This window comes from Chamaea fasciata, unplaced genomic scaffold (genome assembly GCF_029207755.1).
Source record: "Chamaea fasciata isolate MVZ Bird 193981 ecotype frontalis unplaced genomic scaffold, bChaFas1.0.hap1 SCAF_8, whole genome shotgun sequence".
NCBI lineage: Eukaryota > Metazoa > Chordata > Aves > Passeriformes > Sylviidae > Chamaea > Chamaea fasciata.
This window is the reverse complement of record NW_027094093.1, coordinates 21,018,952-21,040,142: the sequence shown is the minus strand read 5'-3', so window position 1 is coordinate 21,040,142 and position 21,191 is coordinate 21,018,952. Positions and strand designations below refer to the sequence as shown.

Genomic DNA, 21,191 nt, shown 5'->3' with positions numbered 1-21,191 from the left:
TGTTATGTTCAATTTGCTGCCCCAGTCTTCCATATCTCCTGTCTTCAAAACAGGAACAGAATGGAGTAATTATTTCATTTTTTAGTATGGTCTTTCAGAAGCAAAATTCAAAAAGTGGATCAGTCTAGGAGGAATTAAAGACTTAAACCCATAAATTTTGCTATATATTCACAGTTAACAATAGTCCTTTATACTCAAATCTCCTGACTAACAGGCTGAAAAGTGGCAAGCAATTTAAACTTTGAGTAGCTACCCTGTCTTAAAGAAAATGGCACCATTTTATAGTGGCAAGACAAAAGCACGACTAAAAAAGTGCAGAGGAAATGTACCAAACTTTTTCAAATTTGGGTCAAGTTTCATTCCATCCTGGAATGATGAAATGCAGGGAGTTTTAAAGAGTTCGAAGCAAAGCAAGGCTTTCTGAAGCAAATTTGATTTTTGCTGTTGCTCCTAAGAGATATTGAAATATTTCAGCATCTGCAATTTTTTTCTACTTACTAGTGCTCCACTGCTGAGGAGAATCATGAATACAATGAAAGTCTCAAACCAGTTGTGTTCAACTATGCTGTAGCAGGTTTTTCTAAGATTCCACCAAGTTTTTCCTTTGCCATCTTCTATACTTACTTGACAACATGGAAATTTCTGCACACAGCCTGCATTAGATTAAGAGATGTTAGTATCCAAAAGCCAATTACTTCAAAGTCAATATTTATTGTGGTATATTATTAGCCATTGATACTAATTTTATAAGATTACTTTTAAAAGTAATGACTGGAATGCTGTATAGGCTATCACATCACACAGGATTAGGAATATCTGAATTAAGAAAACTAATCTGGAGAGAAACTAGACAATAGTATACTTAATTATGAAAGAAGTCGATCCAGAAAACATCGGTATTTTTGACTGTCGGCATGTAACTGTTCTATTTGTTGATGGAGTCACACAAAAATTTATTTCATCCAAATTTCAAGGGCCCTTTTAAATAGCTGAAAAGTATTTTACCAACAGAAAAGTTAAGGAAGTTTCTTAGTTACAAGTTGTGTGCAGATGATACCATATCAGTATGATATGAAGTTACTTAAAACCTAGGGAAATCTTGTTTTTTTCATCTGATTTCCAGCATTCTGGGCTGAAAATATTTTCTTTTGATTTTTGAGGACATGAAGGTACGCCGTATTTGAAACCCAAAGAACCTAAATATGCCTAGTAACAATGTCATTTTAGTAATACATCTCTTAAATCAACAGGTATTCTACAACCTTCAGTAAAACAGGCTTCTGGTTCAAGAGCTTCTTCACTTTCAATTTCTGCTTGCTCGCCCTCTCCAGGAGGAGCAATATCAACAGTGCTGCCTTCTGATGAGCTTGATGCATTTAGTTTCTGTAAGTAAAGTTCCACAGAACAATTTTTTCTCATTAGATACATATTATGTAAAAAATGGTACTGAATCAAATCATGCCAGTCTAACTTTAAAAAAAAGGCAAATTTATAAATATGCAGCATTAAAAATAAAACCACAGTAGTGACACATAAATTTTATAGTTCTGTTTCCCAGTTTATCTTCTCATAGGCAACAATTAGATATAATTTGGCTACTAACCTGATCCTTGTATATGATTGGTGAAGTATTGTGAGCAGTATTAATACCGGAGAGCTTGCATGCACCACACTCTCAAGTTATTTCATTTTCTTTACTATTGTGCTGGATTACACTGAAAGTGTGTCTTAGTTTTCCTAGCAAAATGAACTAACACAAATCTGTACATATATCTTCTTGTCCACTACAAATGGTATTTTCAAAAAAATACATGTTATCTGGATTAAAACGTTGTAAATTTAACAGTATTTAATGGCAAATTTCTGCACAATTTAACTTCTGCAGAAAGCACAAATTACCAGAGCTGAAACATCTTCTTTGCATTCCGGCTTCCTGTGCTTATTGAGATCTCCTGATGTACTTTCCATGCCAAATTTTTCTATCATTCTACTGCTTTTTTGTACAGTGGAATACTATAGTCCTTACTACAGTAAAAGCACTTCTAGATCTGAAAACTGCAAAAACTGGAGAGTGATAGAAAATAACTCAAATTAAGAAATTTTTTACCAAGTACATTAAAAATCTGATCAGGTCATAGAGTTTATAAATCACACAAGACTGCCCATACATAATTTTGCCCTTTTAAGAAAACATACTTTGAAAGGAATATCCTGCTAAGGATGAAAACCACAAATGCAGTAATCAGACATACTGTTTTTAACTTGTTTTCAGTTGACAGTACTTTTGTACTGTTGTAATTTTTTAATCCAAAATACTTTCTTTTTTACTCTGAAATAATGCTTGTACTCAGAAAGCAACATTAAAGTGGCAGTGAAATTCTTCTGATTTATCACACATAGCATAGAAATTTCACAAGGGACTAAGAATACACTTCTCACTTAAATACTTTACATTTGTTACTGATGTAACAAAAGGGCATTCTGGTACTGAGTCGATTTGTGCTTTTAGCTAAGCAGAACTGATCCTGTCCTTTGACCTTTGGAGGAAGGTCATGTTTAGAAAGTATGAAAACCTTTCTATACAATTTTGTTGAGAGAGTGCTTAATATCAACTATTTTTCACATTTAGTTTCCAAGATAGTGACATTTTAAGACTATAAACATCCCCTACTGTTCAGATTTTGAAACAAATAATAAACAGTAACTTGTTTCTTGAAAGAGGCACTTCCATGTATTCTCTTCTTCTTCAGAGACACTGCTGAAAGTTGAAACTAGTTATTTAACTCTTCAGTTGAAACTCAGTCTCTTCAGGAAAATGTACTGGCAGCTAAGGGTTTTTTCTGCGAGAAACTAGGTAATTGGCACATAAATATTTCTACAGCTTTTAAAGGAATTATTTCCTCATATTTAACTTTTACGTTATATGAATTAAATTTTAAACAAAAATCATGTTGAATGATGGATAATTTCAGGGATAATTTTCAAGAAGCTGCCTTTTGTACACACAATATGAGTCAATATAGGGTCTCTCAGACCTCAAGTCCCATGGTTGTTACTGCATTGTGACCAAAAATACCGTGTTTCACTTTTCATACTTCGTCTATGATTTCCAAAATTTATATATGTAAAATAAAATTATGGCCATGTTGCCTCTAAATAGAATACTGATATTACTAGTCTTGTAAATCTGTGAATCAGAGATAAAATATTATGTATGTCATTGTAAGAATGTTTTAAATTTCACCTTCTCTATTACATTTACAACCAAAATACCCAGTAATGTACAGTATATTAAACATTATTAGCACACCACCTTATTAACCACACATAAGGCTGTCTCTCTTCTCAAAATAATACTAGTGAATTAACTCTCTTATTACATATCATTGAAATACCAAGAAATAAGAAACCTTCCATTGAAATAATAGGCAGTTTCTTCATTAAATAAAACCCAAATATTGTAAAAATGATTTTCTGTCACATTCAACTTAGGAAAAGTTAAACTAATTCATGGCCTAATCCATCATTATCGAATAAATTACTGACTTAATAGTAGCAAGATAAAGGTTCATAGTAAGCATCTGTTATAAATCTGTGAGTGCAAATTAAAAGGCAGTCAAATTTTTAACTGCATCTTCCCATGTAAACTCTGCTGCAGATAGTTCTGTCAGCATACTTGCTAAAAGCCAAGTGACTGAAGTGCAATTTATAACCAGTACAAACAAACACTACTATAAATCTTTTCAGTAATTTTCACATAAAGCTTTCTTTTCATTATTCCTCATATAATCTCAAACAACTGCATTTTTAAGAGAAAAACCTCATTACTTAATAAAACTCCTCTTCTTTGCTTCAAGACCCTAAATTAGGAAAGAACCAATACATTTTAAATAAGGTAACGTTAATGATATTCTTTCTAGCAATTAAGCTAGTAAAACTAATAGAAAGCTCAAGATACACGATGGAATAGCACAATCTTCTTATCAGCTCATAAATGTGATTATCAACCTCTAGAAGACACCATGCCCTGTAAATATTTATTTGCATCTTCAATGATATCACATTTTGCTCTTTAAATATTTGAAAGCAATTGCTTATGATGCAGCATTCTCAAGGCCCGAATCAGCAGAACAACATGCTTGACTAGAGCAGAAGCCTGAGCAATACTGTGGAAATCACACAAAAAAATAAAAGAAACAATCAGACTACCTCAGTGGGATTATATTTTTCTGAAAACAGTATTATAAATATTATTGTGTAGGATAGAAAAGAAAAAATGCTTCATCACCCACCCAAATACTTGGTTAATGTATGTATAATCAGCCTCCATAATGTTCTTTCAGAGCAGTGCATCTCTTATCAACAGCTTCGATCATTAAAACAAGCTTTGACCAACAGCGTGTTAATGTGCCCATTTACAAGAAAATGCATTCACTTAAGACCCAGTCTTGCTCTCATTTGATTCTATTATAGGTTTCAATAAGAGCAAGAGCAGGCTACTGAAGTTTTAAGCTTTACAAACGGCTTCATGATTCAAGTGACAATAAAATAAAAGGATTCAGCCATTACAAATTGCCTTTAGTAATTCAGCCATGTGGTTTTATCCTTTCAGTCTTGAAAGCTGTACTGTAATTGAGTGAAAAAATATAAAATAATGGAGATTGATGATTCCAAAGTGATTCTAAACTGACTTTTAATCTCAGATCTTATGATATTTGACTTTTACATAATGTTAAGAATGTGATTTTAAAATCTCCTTAGAGTTTTATTTGGTGTTTCAAGCATATCTTGGTTTAAAATTTATTCATTAAAATCTGAGAATTTTCAGAATACCCATCAATATTAATTTTTTGGCATCTCTGGGCACTTCAGACCACAATATAATATAGGTAGGTCGTGCCCCACTATAATCAAGAGTAAAAAATGAACTACTTGGTGATTCTTTTGAAGCCAGTGAAAATCTGCCCGAAGGAAACAGCTTTCAGCCCTGCTACAGGACTGAAATCCCAATCCCCTCCAAATTTTGATGCCTAGTTTTACTAGAATAGTTTAACCTCTTTAGATTTGTGTAACTTTGGCTCCTGTGCAATATCTGCTGTTGCTATTCCTGAAGGCTCTGCCAATTGCTCATCAGTGGAGGTCAAGTTTGCCTATGATGAAAAAAATCCCTAGGATAAATAGATATACGTGCGATTTCATAAAAATGATGCTGACTACTCTGTAGTCTTTCTAATTTAGACAAGTAAGTCCCCCAACTCATTTACACTATCACGAAACACATTCCAAACACCACTATTTATAAAGGGGTTTAAGAAAAGAGGAGTTGTAAAATATTTAGCTTTTGAGGGTTCTTTAAGGAGACTTATTGGCTAAGTATAATTTAGCAATTATGAAACTGTTTGTTTTGTGTCCAGTCTATAAAACTCAAGATATGCACTGTCCAAATGAATACAGAGTGTAGTTTGTAGCATCTTGAAGATCTGCATTACAATGCATTGTAGATTTAGAAATATAACTGTAATTTTTACACCAGTAGCTACTGCAATAATTCAAATGTTATTCATTAAGGAGTTGAACTCATGGCAGTAATTATTTCAAAATCACTTAACACATTTCATTAAATATTTACATTTATAAGGGCTGAATCAAAAAGGGTTGTTTTTATTTTTTAAAAACTGTGCATGCTCCCTTTTTCTTTGGCTTCTTTAGCATAAAACATTCCAGTACTTTTATGATCCATACTTCAAAACCTGAAGAGCATGCAGTTATTGCTAAATACTATATATAAATATTCAGAAAAACTATTAGCAGAGTTAAAAAAAGTATGTTGGGTTTGCCAATCCCGCCTGACCATGCTGTGATGTGAGTCCCATGACTCAGCAGAGAGCAGCTGTGCATGTTTCTACTCTTGCAATGGACAGGGGAGGTACATAGCTGAATAGCATGCAGGCCAGTCAAATTCCATTAAAAAGTGATTATATATATATATACATATATATGTATAACTTGCTTAGGTAACCTGTGTGAAAGTGGTGACACGTTGCTCTACCTGGTTAAAAAGCACCAGAGCTGCATTCTTGATTGCTCCAGCTTGGTTTTACCCCTGTGAGAAGTAAGAATGGTAGGTAGTGAAGTTCAAGACACAGCATCACTACTTTTTCTCGCTTTGGAATCTCTAATTCAAACATGGCTTTAACACAATTAAAACATAATTATTAAATATTTTATTATTAGCTGGAAAAAGGGAAATACATACCACCTGAAACGTTCAACAAACTTTTCTACAGAACTTGTTAGTTTATTTTAGAGAAATTAGAAATATAGAAGCTACAACTAGTAATCTGCACACAAATGTTGTGATTCATAAATAAAAACTGAATGAATAAAATTAACAAAGATGTGGTTAGCAAGTCTGGAAGCTATTCCTGTATTTATATAGTCCTTAATGCTTATTTATTAAAATTTTATGGGGTTTCTTTGTTTGTTTCATGTCCTAGTCTTTGTTTAACTACGTGATTATCTCTTTTATGTGAAAAATATGTAAATACAGGAGGCAAAATACTTTGAAGATGTATGCCTTCCCATTCCTCCTTCATCCTCTAATAATGGTAGAACTCCTAGATCTTGATGAAAATAAACATTTTTAATTTCTCTTCAACTTAAATGTGATGAATTATCACACTGTGTAAGTTACTAGTTTAGATTTAGTATGCTATACACTTCTGAATCTATAATCTTTGTATCATTGTTTCAAAAGAGGATTGTATCAGTGTCTGGACAGTGAGGCATCAGTGTATCCAGAGATACGATTTAAATCATTAACCACAGCTAGTCCATAACTTAAATAATTTGTCACTTCTGAAGAGCCTGTCCCAGAACTGGTCAGTTTTAGAAAAAACCTTTAGAATTTTGGACATTTTAAACATGATAAAAAAAAATCCAACAGATTGATGAAATCCTGCTGAGTCTGTTTTGGCTAAGAAATTTATTGGAGCCCAATGAAAATGCTTATCTTTTAGGAACGCATTAACTCTGTTCTTGTCTTTTTCACCTCATCTAGACACAAAGGCCTGGATGAAGCCAATCAGAAAACTAAGTCTATTAATTGTTTTTAAAATTCAGTAGATTCAATGATGAAGGATAATTTTAATTTTCTCAAAATTGTCTGTTGTGATCATCAGAAGTCAATTGAGTAGCCTTACTTCTCCAATCTGAATTTGTATTAACCATACATACACTGTAGATAGAAAGATTTTTGGAATTTTGAATTGTTGAGGCCTGTAGGTGTATGTATTTCTTTAGCTGTAAAAAAGTTTTCCATAAATGAGAATTATATTTGAAATTATTTTCCCATGTTGAAATGCAAAACTATATTTATAAAGTTGTCAATCAGCTATAATGAACAGTTGTTAAGTGGTATACAATATACAAAAGATAGGAGTCTTATGTTTGGTATGATTAACATAGTTACTCATTTCCCAACAGAAACAGCATCCACACGCTAATGTTAAAACCCACCAAATTATCCCCATCAGCTACTTCTAATATTTTTATCTTCAAAGCTAATGATCTTGAGTATCTTTCTTTCTGAGCAGAAATCTGTTTCTTTTCTGATGATTATCTCATTGGGTATTGCACCTCTCTTTTCTAATTATTAAAAAAATCCTCCTTCAAAGTATCAATAAAATGTTCACTTCTTGCAGGTATCTTCAGCCAGTTATTACTCTAAGGTGGTGAGCAACTTGATAATCTAATAAGTATTATCATTCTCTTTCATCCAAAAATTTCTAGTGATATGTATTTGAAAGATCTTGTTTAGTTCTGGAATTTGCAGCCAGGTTCCAGAATAGGTTCTGGCAGATTTTGGAGGTTATTAACTAGCAAATTAAATAGAAAGTGTTTCCATGAAAGCGTGGGGGGAAAAAAAAAAAAAAAAAAAGCTAGCCTTCCATAAGAAGGCTAGAGTTATTTTCTACTATAGTATAACTGATAAAAAAATAGGAAATATTACAATTTATTCCTCACTCATCCACAATTACATCAATAGTAATTACCTACTCCTTAGGGAAACACAGGCTGTGCCCCACTTCTAGCATGACAGACTTCAAATAATCATTCTGCTCTTAACATCAGTGACAGTCAGTAAGATACCAGAAAAAAAAAGATTTGTTTTACAGTTCCTGTGCAGATCTAGCTTCCCACAGCTCTGTGGTTAAATAAAATGTTATAATAGGGGATACCTCCTCAGGGTAGTTTAAGTGCTAAGTACTGCCACAGTTATGGCAGAGAAAGTTCTGACCCATCTCTTACCCCTCCTTTTGCAGACCAGGCCTTCTAGCAGGAATGTTTTCTCAGTGGGACCCCTTGAGAGGCAAAACAAAGCAAGTGATGGTGTACTGTTCTAGAGAAGTAACTTAAACACTGCACCAATGTACTCTTTATCTTCCTTAAACGACAATCAGAAGGCAGCAAAAGATTTAACAGTACTGTTGACTTGGTAGGAAAAGATTAGATTGGGAAACTTCACAAATTCCTGTCACACGCCAGAACTTCTGTTCCTATATTCCAAAAGCCAGTGGATTTTTATACACACAATAATATAACCCCACTTTATTCTTTCCATTGAAGTCATTCAGAAGGAATGGAATAAGGAATCCAGAGCAGAAAGCGAAATTAATATAGAATTCACAATTTTCAGGATACTGTCTGACTAGATACTGTTCACAATATGCACACTTGCACTGTATGAATACATGTCAGACAGTTAAACAATAAACAGTTGTGTGTGAGCAGAATTTGATGGAAGTATTATTGCTCCAGTTTACCAATGGTATTAACTACTACCGTCTACAAAAATACTGAAGCAGCATGGAAGTCCTAAACCTATCTTAACCCCATTGAAAATCTCTCCACAATTTCTTAATTTAAATACCATCCATCATTTACTTCTGGATTTCCCACAGCCACCTGAAATGTTCACTGTCAAATTGCTTATTAATTTGTTTCTCTTCCTGAAGACATATAGATACCAGTCCATTAAAAAAAAGGACAAAATCCCTTTTGATTTATTACCATCCAGAAATTTCAGGATGGCCTTAGAAGATAAAGGCATGATGCCTGAACCAGGCAAAGCTGGAGTTGAACAGAACAACTGACTTGTGAATGTCACTTTGAAATTGGTATTCAGAACTTGTCAGCACATCAAGAAGGGCTTTTACTTCATTTTCCTGGGGTGTACATGCATCACATATTCACCTGGAAAACAGAGGATTTTCTGCCTTTGCATCGCATTTAGTTTTTTCCTCAGCTGTTCTGATAGAATACATGGCAGTACATTGTAAACTGAGCCATTCAATCTATCTCACAGGAGAAACAGACCAATAATACCTATGGCACAACCAGTGACCTGCCTTCTCTGAGGCACAGAAAGAGGCAAAGACTGCCAGGGGATCACTAGCCAAGTGTGAATGGGAACTTCCCAAGTTCCTTTAGTGCAGAGGCTCATACGTCGTGTAACCACAAATTCAGGATCTGCACAGCCCCCCCCCAACTTCCTAATGCATATTGCAAACCTTTCAAAAAGTAACATATTCAGGAAATTTTTAGGGTTGTAACTTGACAGAGTTAATAGAAAGGCAATCATAATTGTGTTTATCAAAGTTAGCCACAAGGACAGCAGAAAATGTAATGTGTAATGTCATTTAAAAAACCATCAGAATATATTAAAGGACATAGAAGACTTTGCTAAAGGTTTATTGGAAATGAAAACCAACCTTTATTAGATCAGCGTATATGAAAAATGCTTAACTCTCAGACCTGGAATCACTCTGAATGTTTTGGCGTTTTTTTAATACTAGCTGATCTCCTAATTTGCACTCCTTTATACTTCTTGTATCTCTTATAATCTAAATTTCCCATGGATAAGCACTATTGCTATACTACCTTATACATCTGCATTGAAACTGTTTGTCTCATAACTGAGCAACTTCAGATGATAGAATATGTCACTCTTCATCTTATGATAGTTACATAGCGCAACATTTTTGGCAGCTGCAAATAAACACACACTCTTGATGTTCTCTAGCAAAAACCCCATACCGTGATTACGTGGATCATGGCTATGCATTAATGTAATGTGGTGTAGTTTGATATTGCTGAGGAATACATCATTATTGCAAATATGCGAGATATACAGCTATGATAAAGTCATGAATGCAGGGCTTCTTTATAGGAGAGCTTTCTTCCTGGTCAAAAAATCCTTTTGAATTGATGAGTTATTAAATTACATCACAGCTTCTAATCTAATGGAAAACAAATTTATCCATAATTCCTGATCCCTTAAACCTCACAGTTCCTAAATTTCTAATGGCACTGAATAGAATTAGATTCTGCTAATGCATTTATTAGCGTGTCATTGATCACCACCCCAATATACAAAGTTTTTCTTAAGTACCATTAGCACCTGATCATAATCACTTCTGGTATTTGAGCCACTTAGATTTTGAAACACAAGACATTGGTTTTTTAGACAAATTACTGTTACTTTGCACAATAATAACACCATAAAGCCTTCAAGTAAACTGTTTCCACATGCATGTTTATCACAAGGTCATTCTGTTCTCCAGGATAACTAGAGCTGCTGCTTTCCCATGATATTCATCAGTACCTAGATTACTTTATTTCAGCCAGCCATGGTCTCTGAACCCAAAGTCTGTACAAATATTACTCGCAAAACTTGTTAAATCATCTAGAATACATTACTGATTTGTGTTGTCTCAGGATTAATTTTTAGAACTACCCTAAATATTGAAAGAAATATTTTTTCTCTGCTTATGTTTGCTTTGGTATGCAAAGCTCCTTAATTGTTTCTTAGCCTTCTACCCTTATTCCAAAACATCTTATCACATGTAGGTACTACAGAAAGAATGCTTTATCAAGTAATCACTAGTCCTAAAACCTCATAAAACTGTGAAAGAAATAATCATATTTAAAATCAAATACATTTCAAATTTTAATAAACAAAATACTAAAAATGTAAACTCTCAGGTTACTCTACCATACCATTATTTTTTTCTTGAATGGTAATACATAAAATTCTAAAACTTAAAATATATTTACATGGGATATCACAGTTTTTTAAAAATTCTGAATATGTCATTAAAACATGTCAATGTATGACTACAATTTAATAGGATATGAAAAATCTTACCTGTTTGCTTTCTTCCATATCAGATTCACTGCTAAATTCTTCTGTATTTAAATTTTCAAAATCTGATTCTCCAAGTGCAATGGGCACTGTCACAGTGAGGCCTGGGTTGTTTATGAATGACATGTAATCATTTTCATCAATTACATATTTTTCCACACTGCTGCCTGTGCCTACACCACTGGTGGTTCCATTCCCATCTTTCAGATAATTCAGATCTTTGCTTATTTCAACGGCAGTATGATTGGAAATGCAGCTGTCTTTCTTGTTGTTTAGCTCTTCAAGTGCTTTGATTTCCTCTAAAGATTTCTGCTTTCTAACGAAGGCTTTTCGGATGAACTCCTGTATCTTTGTTTTAACATAATCTATGCCTTTCTGAATCCTTGCCACAGCAATCTGTAGATTGTTCATTTCATTATCATCGTCTGTAGCAGCAAGGTTGTCTGAACTAAATGAGCTCAGCAGCAAGGCCAGAAATAGGTTCAATACCTAAAAGATGAGAGAATACAGCTATATAGTAAATACAATCATATCAGAAGTGTTAAATTTGGCAGTGCTAGATTAACAGTTGTACTTGATGATCTCAAAGGCCTTTTCCAATGTAAATGATTCTATGATTCTAAAAAAATCAGTAGAGCACGTTGTGAATCATAAATAACTTTTTGGGGCTCTGCACATTTCTGCTGGTAAAATGTCAAGATTGCAAGGTCAGTAAATGAGTAAGAAACAAACATTTCGAATTCTATTTTATAAAAATTTAAATCATGTTAAAATTTTCACTAAAGGAAGAGAATTATGACAGGAAATTTTGACTGCAAATTTTATCAGTAAACGAAATTTTATCAGTAAAATAAATTTTAAAATAAAGTAAAAGTGTAAATGGTACATCCCTTTTATAACACTTATTTCTAGGAAGTTCTCATCAATTCAGTATTTTCCAATTGAAATTTTGCATTTTAACTTGCCAGCTTGAATTTAAACTTTTCTATAAAGGTTTCTTGTACAATCTTGAGTTAGAAGCTTTTTAACACCTTTTGAAACCAGATGGCAAATCACTCTGGGTTTCATTTTTGTTTTTTATGCGTAAACAATCCAAAAAGTTTAGTACTAAAAATTAAACAGCACCTTTAAATTAACTGCAGCACTCCCATGATAGGATGATGGATTTGACATTTTAGTTTCTTTCTAAATGCTTGTACTCATACTAAGAGTATTCAGCGTATAAAAATGTATGAAAAAGAGGAAAAGGGAATCTTCATATGTTTTTACTCAAAAATTACCACATTCAGATTACTTTTTTAATTCTAAAAAGAAGGATGACAAACATTTTCATTGCCCAGCTGTAAGTCCTGCACATCTGCATCAGAGTTAATGTTTAAAAAATGTTCATGACGTACCACTAGGTTTCCAATCACCATGACCAGCATGAAAACAATAAGGCACATGGTTTGGCCTGCAACCTCCATGCAGTCCCACATGGTTTCGATCCATTCTCCACACAGCACTCGGAATACAATCAGGAAAGAGTGGAAAAAGTCATGCATGTGCCAGCGAGGCAGTTCACAGTCACTGGAGATCTTGCAGACACATTCCTTGTAGCTTTTTCCAAACAGCTGCATCCCAACCACAGCAAAAATGAACACAATGATGGCCAGCACCAGGGTCAGATTCCCCAGAGCCCCCACGGAGTTGCCAATAATCTTAATCAGCATGTTTAGGGTTGGCCAAGATTTTGCCAATTTGAAAACTCGAAGCTGCAAAATAGAAATGCAGATGAACCATTAGTATGAGTTAGAAAATAGAAGCTAGGTCCAAGTCGTTTAGCAGAGCATACCAATTTCTGTAGATTAATTTTTTCTTCAGTAGTACCACATAATTATTTTAATGTAAAGCAGGGAACATGGAGTATTTGTCAAAAATTCATTGTTTATAATTTCATTTCAGTGATGCACATATTAAAAAAGTCATTATTTTTTGTTTGCATGAAATTTTATTTTACTATTTTTAAATGTCCACTTTTAGATGATTCTCAAGAAATTCTTAAAGACATTTTAGAAGTTTCTACTCTTTTCATCACCATCACTAAACGTTTTTTGCTGGCTTGGTTCCATATTTCCCTCAGCACCACATTAACACTTCCATGCTTGGATGGAGGCCAATTTTTTAAAGAAAAACTTGATGCAGACATTGCAATGTCCATTCAAATTGTAAATATTAACTTAAAAATAATATTTGTTACCCGAACTATTATGTTATGTGAAGTTTGGTACCATTGCAATTAGTGCTAAATTAGTTACTTCTTCCTGCTCTATGTATTAGGAGATAAGGTTTCAAATAATGTGGCAACTATTGGTAATAAAGACCTTTAAATCATTAATCTTGTGCCTCTACTAAACATATTTATAAATTAGTTTGTGTGCAATAGTAATTGCTATTAAAAAATTTCTAGTAGAAGCTCAATAATATTTCAATTTAAATGTTACCTTAAAGTCATCTTGTTATGACTCTGTTATATGTAATGGAGTGACTAAAAGTTTCTTTTTGGTGCCCATTAAAATGAATGTGAAGAGAGGATCTGCTTAAGTTCTTTACAAGTAACACCAAGTCGTGTTCACAATATAAAGACTTAAAATGCTATGATTCTTTGTGTTGTTGACAATATGTATGTTTTCACAGATATTTAGCTTTTATTATTCTTAATGAAATCAGTGTAGAGATTCACAAAATTCTTAAAAGGCAGCAGTTAGTGTTATGTTGGCAAATGATATGAGTTGGATGAATAGGATAATTTGATACTAAAAGGTATCAAACACCTTAAATTTGTACTTACCATAAATGGCTTGCAAATTATGCACATATGAAAAATAATGTGAGTCATTGAAGTGTGGAATATATATTTACAAAACATGATAATTATTACAGGCACCAGCACTTCTATATTTCGAGTGAGATAATTGCATGCAAAGATTTAATTATCAAGGTATTTACCAATCTGAATGACCGAAGAACAGATAATCCTTCAACATTTGCAAGACCAAGTTCCATTAAACTAAGGCTAACAATAATACCATCAAAAATATTCCAGCCTTCTTGGAAATAATAATAAGGGTCCATGGCAATAATCTTTAGTACCATTTCTGCTGTAAATATCCCAGTGAATACCTAAAACAAAATGTAATGAATTGTTATGCGAAATTTATATATCTGAGGAAATTTTTTTTAAGCAAATGAGTTCTCTTACCTGTTACTATAAAAAACAACTGATTGCTATCTCTAAATGGCATGTAAGTATTTCTAAACACCAGAAACAAGTAAATACATCAGGATATGTAATAGGTCAGAGGTTTGATAAACATATAAAAAGCTATTGAACCAGTTCAGCTCCCTGGTATGTCATGGACTATTCATCCAGCAGAAGATGATGTGACCTGGTGTTTTAAGTCCTCTTTGATGAGGATGGTTCCAGGAAGAAGACTTGACAGCAAGTATTTTCCTAGCTTGTCTAAAAAGATGATAGTTTCTAATGTCAGACTGTCTAACCACAGACTCTCTAAAGTCTGTCTTGTAGACAGGGGAGGTTGGAGTTTCTTGTACCATGCTTTTTGTAAGAATATAGAGGTTTCACACATAGTTACCATGCTGTGGGACAGTTATTTCCTTTTAGGAAAGTGAACTTCAGCATGATAATGTTATTTAAAATATTTCCAAGTGCCAAATGTGAAATTATCAATGCATCTTAGTGTTTTTAAGTCCAGAAATTAACTCAACACTTTCTTGCATTGCATAGTGATCCATGGTTTGTGCAGCTCAACAAAAAGTTCGGGATCATGATTTTTTTGTAAAAATATTTTCACTGTAGTGTAATTGAAAAAAATTCTAAGAGAAATTCTGACTTGGAATATTTTATCAATTTTTACATAAGAAAAATATTTTCTGTGATGTTATATCAGTACCATGGTAAAAATAGCATAATCTACCTTAACATTTGAAAGAAAAAAAACAAGGTAGATGTCAAGAAATCTGACATTCCAGTGAAGACTGCACTTCCACACATATTCAGTTATTTCACTATAGTAGTAAAACTACATATATTCATGAAAATAAAGGCTCCAGTAAAAAAATCACTTTAGCTGTGAAAATCATATATACAATTTCTAAACTGATTATAAAAAGACATTCTGGAATAGATTTAAACAAATACAATAAATTTATAAGTTTCTTCTTTTAGAAAAGGGTATTTTTACATCAAGTAGTGCATGACAAACTACTTACCAGGTTCCCCACAGAAAGGACACTGCTAAACTGTTCTGTCATTGGGTAATGTTCCATGGCCATGAACAAGGTGTTTAAAACAATGCAAATAGTTATAGCAAGATCAACAAATGGATCCATCACAACTAAATTGACAACATGCTTTACTTTTAACCATGGACTCCAGCAATCCCAGATCAAGAAAGTATTTGCAAATCTGTACCAGCATGGTGGGCATTTCTGTCTGGATTCTTCAAGCTCTGAAATAAAATAGAAAAAAATTAATATTACAAATAACATCTTCTGGAAGTTTTTGTTTAAAAAATGGAAGAAGATTATATCAATCAAATAAACTGCTCTCACTAACATGAGATTTCCCTCACCCATTATTATCCACCTTAAAATAAGGCATTTTATTTATTTAAAATCCTCTGCCACCTGTGGACTGTGAAGTCCATTCACTAAAGAGTAAATCATCTGAGACAACTCTCTAGAGGGAGAAATTGTGTTCGTCTGTCCCAGGACAGTAGGGAGAATCTAGACATTTAGTTTAGGTTACTTGACTTGCTTACGGCAGATATCTTAATTTCAGATATTAAAAGTCAACATGACTCGCTCGTCACTGACCTACGATATGTAAATGGGACAAGCTTCATAAAGAATTCACATTTTTATGGTATGTAACGTGAGAAGAGATTTTGATTTGAGATACTAAAAGGGTTATATTTGCTACTACACTGAACCACTACAATATCAGATAAACGATTTGGAGTGCATACCTATCATTTCTGTTTTGAATTGATATTTTTAATGCTTGCTTGTTTTCTTATTTTTAAAGTATAATTTAATTTGCTTTGAAATGTCTTGTACAGTTGCAGTGTTTATTGACTGAGCAACAGAACAACATATATCTGTATTAGCAAAACAACGGTTTAGCAACTGCTCTCAATTAGAATCTTTGGAAACTATTTTTTCTTCCATTTCACTGTCAATATTGTCAAAGTTACAGAATAATAGTAACTTCTTCTAAGTTAATAATAACAAGGATGAATATCTGATGCGATGGGATATTTGAGGACAGAGTAGAAGGAAGACTGTTGATTGCTCAAGTGAGAAAAACTTAGACCACAAAATATGTAAGAAATGTCCACAGCAGTTTTGATTAAATTTCTCCATAGTGGCATCAACCAAAGTCTGAAATTTCCCATTTTTCAGGCATCCCTTAGAGCACAGATAGGTCTCCATCATCATGACACTTATGGATGATTTTGCTGCAAGAGATGATTCAGAGATTTGCTAATTACTGCAAAAATATACACTTCGAGGATAGTGGATTGATTTCTGCCTCTAATATTGTCCTATATGGGTGGAATTACTGGAACTTAAAAGCTTTCAAACTACTGAAACAAACAAGTTCTCCATGCAGAAAAGGATGTCATAAGTACTCAAAGGTTTCTATATTATTTATGAACCATAACAAAGATAGTACTGCTGAAGGAATATACGGATTGGGTGCTATAATCATATTTCTGAACATGCAACTCAGAATACTGAAAGGCAGAATAGGACCAGCATTGGACAAAAGTGACCACTCATCCTGGATGCTGAGTCGACACAGACTCCGTTGCTGCACATAGCAATTTCTGAAATGGCGGAAACTAAGTATGGGGAAGAAGGTGAACTATCAGGAAAATTTTGTTTACACTGACACGTTTTTTTCTGGTCAGGAGACTGGAGGGACTAGCTATTTAACTGGAGGACGAATACAGCACTTTCTAAGGAGATACCCTGTTTACAGAGAGGAGAGCCAAGATGTAAGAGGTACCAACAGAGCGCACTTGGACTAAAGTAGGAAGACATGAAGATAGATATTTGTGAGAAGAATTTTCTTTAGAAGACAATAGGTGATGTAAGCCTTTTATTTCTGACTACAATTAGTTTGTGATCTGTTTATCTGAGAGCAAGGAGCTTCAGAACTCACTTTAAAATTATATTTCAATGCTGGCTTAATAATATGGTAAAGTTTCTTGGTAATTTCTTGTCTTTTTAGAATGTATGTTGAATTTGTGAAGTTGGTCTGACTATACACCTGCCACACTTTTCCATTATCCAGTAGATAGATCTTTCAAGCTTATAAAAATACTTTAATGGCATATGTATGGAGAGTGAGCATACTCATTTTCCAATAAATAAGAAAAAGCAATCCCAAAAGTATGCTTTTTCACACATAAAATACAATATTTTTTATCTTTGATAAGTACAAAAATTTAAGAAATGCTTAAGAAACCTTGTGAGCATTGGCATGGGTTGATTACATTTGGGTTTTTTTCTTCATATTTCTCACTCCAATTTCCTATTGTCTATCTTTGGATTTAAAGCCTAAGGGAAATGACTGTTCTAGCACATCACTGCCTTTATCGTGGCAATTTCTGGGTTATCTTAATTGATTTTTCCTGCTGGTGTCTAATGCAAAAATAAATCCCTATATTTTCTGTTTGAGGCTTTGGCAATCCCTCAGCTACCATTGTTTTCTCTCTGGTCGTCCACTCAGTAGAGTAGTATTTTGGAAAGTGACATGAAACATGGTTAAGCATTCAGATTGTGTAAATGACCTTACAAATGCTCAAAAGCCTTTTGTATCTGATGTTCAGAGACTCACCATGTCCAGTTTTACATTTACAAAGGAAATTACATAAATAATTTCTCTGTACGTGTAGTTAGCAGAACTTCAATGAACTGCCTGTCAGATAAAATGCACAAATACCTTCCATTGTATTTGTAAGTATGCTGGCTATGCTCATTGCTCTTTGTCTTGCAGCAGACTCTTCCAGCATTTCCATAGAAATTTGGTATGAGCTCAGTCTTCTTTTCCTTATTTCTGTTTCTGTAGTGGTGCCCTGTAAATGCAATCCTGAGGAATTAGACCATCCTTTTCAGCAGCAAATTACCAGTATTTACTGCATAAATATTGTAGTGATAATCAAATCAGCTTTGTGCAATGTACTATGCTTTTCACTGAATGTTTCTGTTCTTGTCAGGATTTCTTTCTTCTTTATTGAGGAATTCAGTGGGAATTTTGTACAGTACTACAAATAATCAACTGGATGACCCAATACCACCACACTGTGTGACCAAAGGTGGTTTACATTTAAATGAGTGGTTGAACAAAATTTTTGCTCAGTACCTCCTCGATAGTGATAGTAATATTATTATTATTAATAATAATAATAAATACTATGTATGGAAAAGACTGGCTTATTTGAAAGAACATCTCAGCTTACAGAAGCCTTAAATATAATGTAAATTCAAAGGTACATAGGAATTGTACATACTTTTCTCATGAAAGGTATGAGAAAAAGGCTTTTAAGAAAAATTCAGAAAGGGGTATTTCTAATAACTATCATGAGAACAGTAACCACCTTCTGTTTAATTTTATAGGAGTTTTCCTATACGTATTTCCAAGCTATAGCCTTATTAATATATTGAATATTTATTTTGCTGAAGTGAAACTATAAAAAAATTGTCAAATTCCATTAATCTTTTTTTTTTTCTTATGTGTAGGCCTCTTGCTGAAAGCAAGAAGAATATAATACTTTACTAAGGTTTAGACATAGGAGATTGAGGACTTTTTTTCCTTTATGTTACCTTATTTAGAAACTATTACAAATTATTTTTTTAAGAAATTATAAGGAATGCAGAGATGACGAATAAAAGAAAATTCTGTGCCTGAACCAAACCATAATAAATACCGGCTTACTTACAATTACCTCTGGTATAAGCTGACCAGTAGGTGAAGTTAGTGTTGAAGGTCCACCAACCAAGGAAACCACTCCATTGCAATCCACAGTGCTGTGCATCTTCCCATTTACTGGAAGGGCTGGTATCATTCTAGATGACACACTGGCCTGGCTAATGTTACTGTTGCGCCTTTCTCCATGTCGATTTGGAACAAAGAGAGAATCTCTTCTGCTCTCATTGTCTTCAAGAGTGCTGTGTTCATCATCAGCAAAGTCATTTTCAGATCCTATATCCTTTGCATGACCTCTAAAACTGAAAATGCTGGTTTTGCTGTTGCGCCTTGGTGAGAATAGAGAACCACGAATGCTTAACAAAGACTGTAAAAGATTTTAAACAAACCAAACAAAACAGCATTAGAACTAAGATCTTGGCTTTTCAAAGAATAGTTACAGTGCTGGAGGAAGGATAGTCACTTTTTTCTTCCATAGTATAAGTGTGTCCACTAGGGGAATATGTTCACCAGGGGAAAAATTCTTTTAAGGTAATGTAGCAGGACTGAGGAAAAGTTGTGCAGAAGATATAAGCAAGATTGAACATTTCTGAGTGAAGAAGATGTATTGAACTGGCATGGACTGTGCTGGATGCAGTTTTCAATATCACTATCAAGATTTTGAAAGTATTTGTCTTTTATTCCTTCAATTACAGTACAGAGCTAAGAGTCTTTCACTTCTCTTCTTCATCCCCTGGATTCCTAGAGATAGCAACTAATAATGCTCACCCTCACTCTCTTCTGTTTTATTTGGTAGATGCTGAAGTGACCTTAAGTTTGCCATTGTAATCCTTCTAAAGTGATGTAAGGAACTTGACTGACCTCTTCCCAACAGGCTCAATAGTGTGGGAACAATAACTAGAAGACAGAGGGGGCAACTTTGGAAGCTTTGGAGGTACAGCAGCAGCACTCTTGGGCATAGCTCTCCAGGGGCCAGAGTAGGTTGCACACACCTGCCAGAAGTTATCACTTGGTTATCAGGCAGCTCTAAGCAAATATTCACCAGGGACACCGTTACTGAAAGATATTCTCTTACAAGTGAGAAAATAAATCAGTGGTTGTTGGTAATTCATCTTTTAATTACAGTAGAAGCTGGTTAATGAAGTGTTCTTCTCCCTTGCTACATATTTTATTAACGGCATTCATGAATAAATAAAATGAGTACTAATTGTGGAGAAAAGTCACCTGGCATTCAGCCTTCTTTAGTTAGGCATTTGCATTTGGACAAATCTTCACATCTTGATTCATCAAAAACCCGGTTTGAGACTACTGTCACATTATCACTATTTCTGCAGGTGGAAAGTCCTCTTATGTAATAGCAATGGGTTTGATCCCAGGATAATTAAAGTGAAAGTGAAAACTGTCCTATATTATATAAACCTATGTTAATATGAAAATCAAGCACTGTATAAATACATACATCAACCCATATGTATCTCTGTATATGCATAGTCAGATATATAAATTCACACACATTATGTGTGTGCTGAACTGGTAGAACTGCCTATTATAAGGCCTGGCAGGTGTTTACCATTACGAGATACATTTTTTCCGCTCTTACAGCTACACCAAATTTTAATAGTTTGGGCTGAAATTTTCTGTGCTGGCTGTCAGCCTCAGGCTGAGTTACTTGAAAAATATCAGCCAAATGATTTTGCTAACCCCTTTATGTAAACTTGGCTGGAGAAAAAGTGCTGTTTTGCTTATACTCAAAGATAATTTTATCCAAAAAAAAAAAAAACCCAAACCCAAGCTTCTATGGAATATGACAGTGAAACTGACAAAGCAGTAAACTAATTACTAGACCCTTTTTACATTTCCTTGTAAAATAATCTGGCCAACCTACAGTCCTTCAAAAAATGACATGCTCACCAGGGTTTCATCTGACTACCAGTGATACCCTTGTTCTTTTAGAGAATGTTCCCATGGCTGCTATGTTTTATTTGC

General features: G+C 33.9%; 1 protein-coding gene across 6 annotated transcripts in view; it reads right to left on the bottom strand.

Annotated features, from left to right (window-relative positions):
• The window catches only part of LOC136293353 (sodium channel protein type 2 subunit alpha-like), a 70,120-nt gene that overhangs the window by 18,169 nt on the left and 30,760 nt on the right, over nt 1-21,191 (bottom strand). For 4 of the 6 annotated variants that reach the window (XM_066190034.1, XM_066190029.1, XM_066190030.1 and 1 more), the window contains 8 exons: nt 19,219-19,572; nt 18,222-18,354; nt 15,479-15,717; nt 14,195-14,368; nt 12,604-12,960; nt 11,210-11,695; nt 1,263-1,383; nt 499-653 (listed from right to left, as the gene is read on the bottom strand). In XM_066190034.1, coding sequence (XP_066046131.1) covers nt 499-653; nt 1,263-1,383; nt 11,210-11,695; nt 12,604-12,960; nt 14,195-14,368; nt 15,479-15,717; nt 18,222-18,354; nt 19,219-19,572 — 2,019 coding nt within the window. The remainder of the gene's footprint in view (nt 1-498; nt 654-1,262; nt 1,384-11,209; nt 11,696-12,603; nt 12,961-14,194; nt 14,369-15,478; nt 15,718-18,221; nt 18,355-19,218; nt 19,573-21,191) is intronic. The other 2 variants (XM_066190035.1, XM_066190032.1) reach the window with 1 other exon arrangement.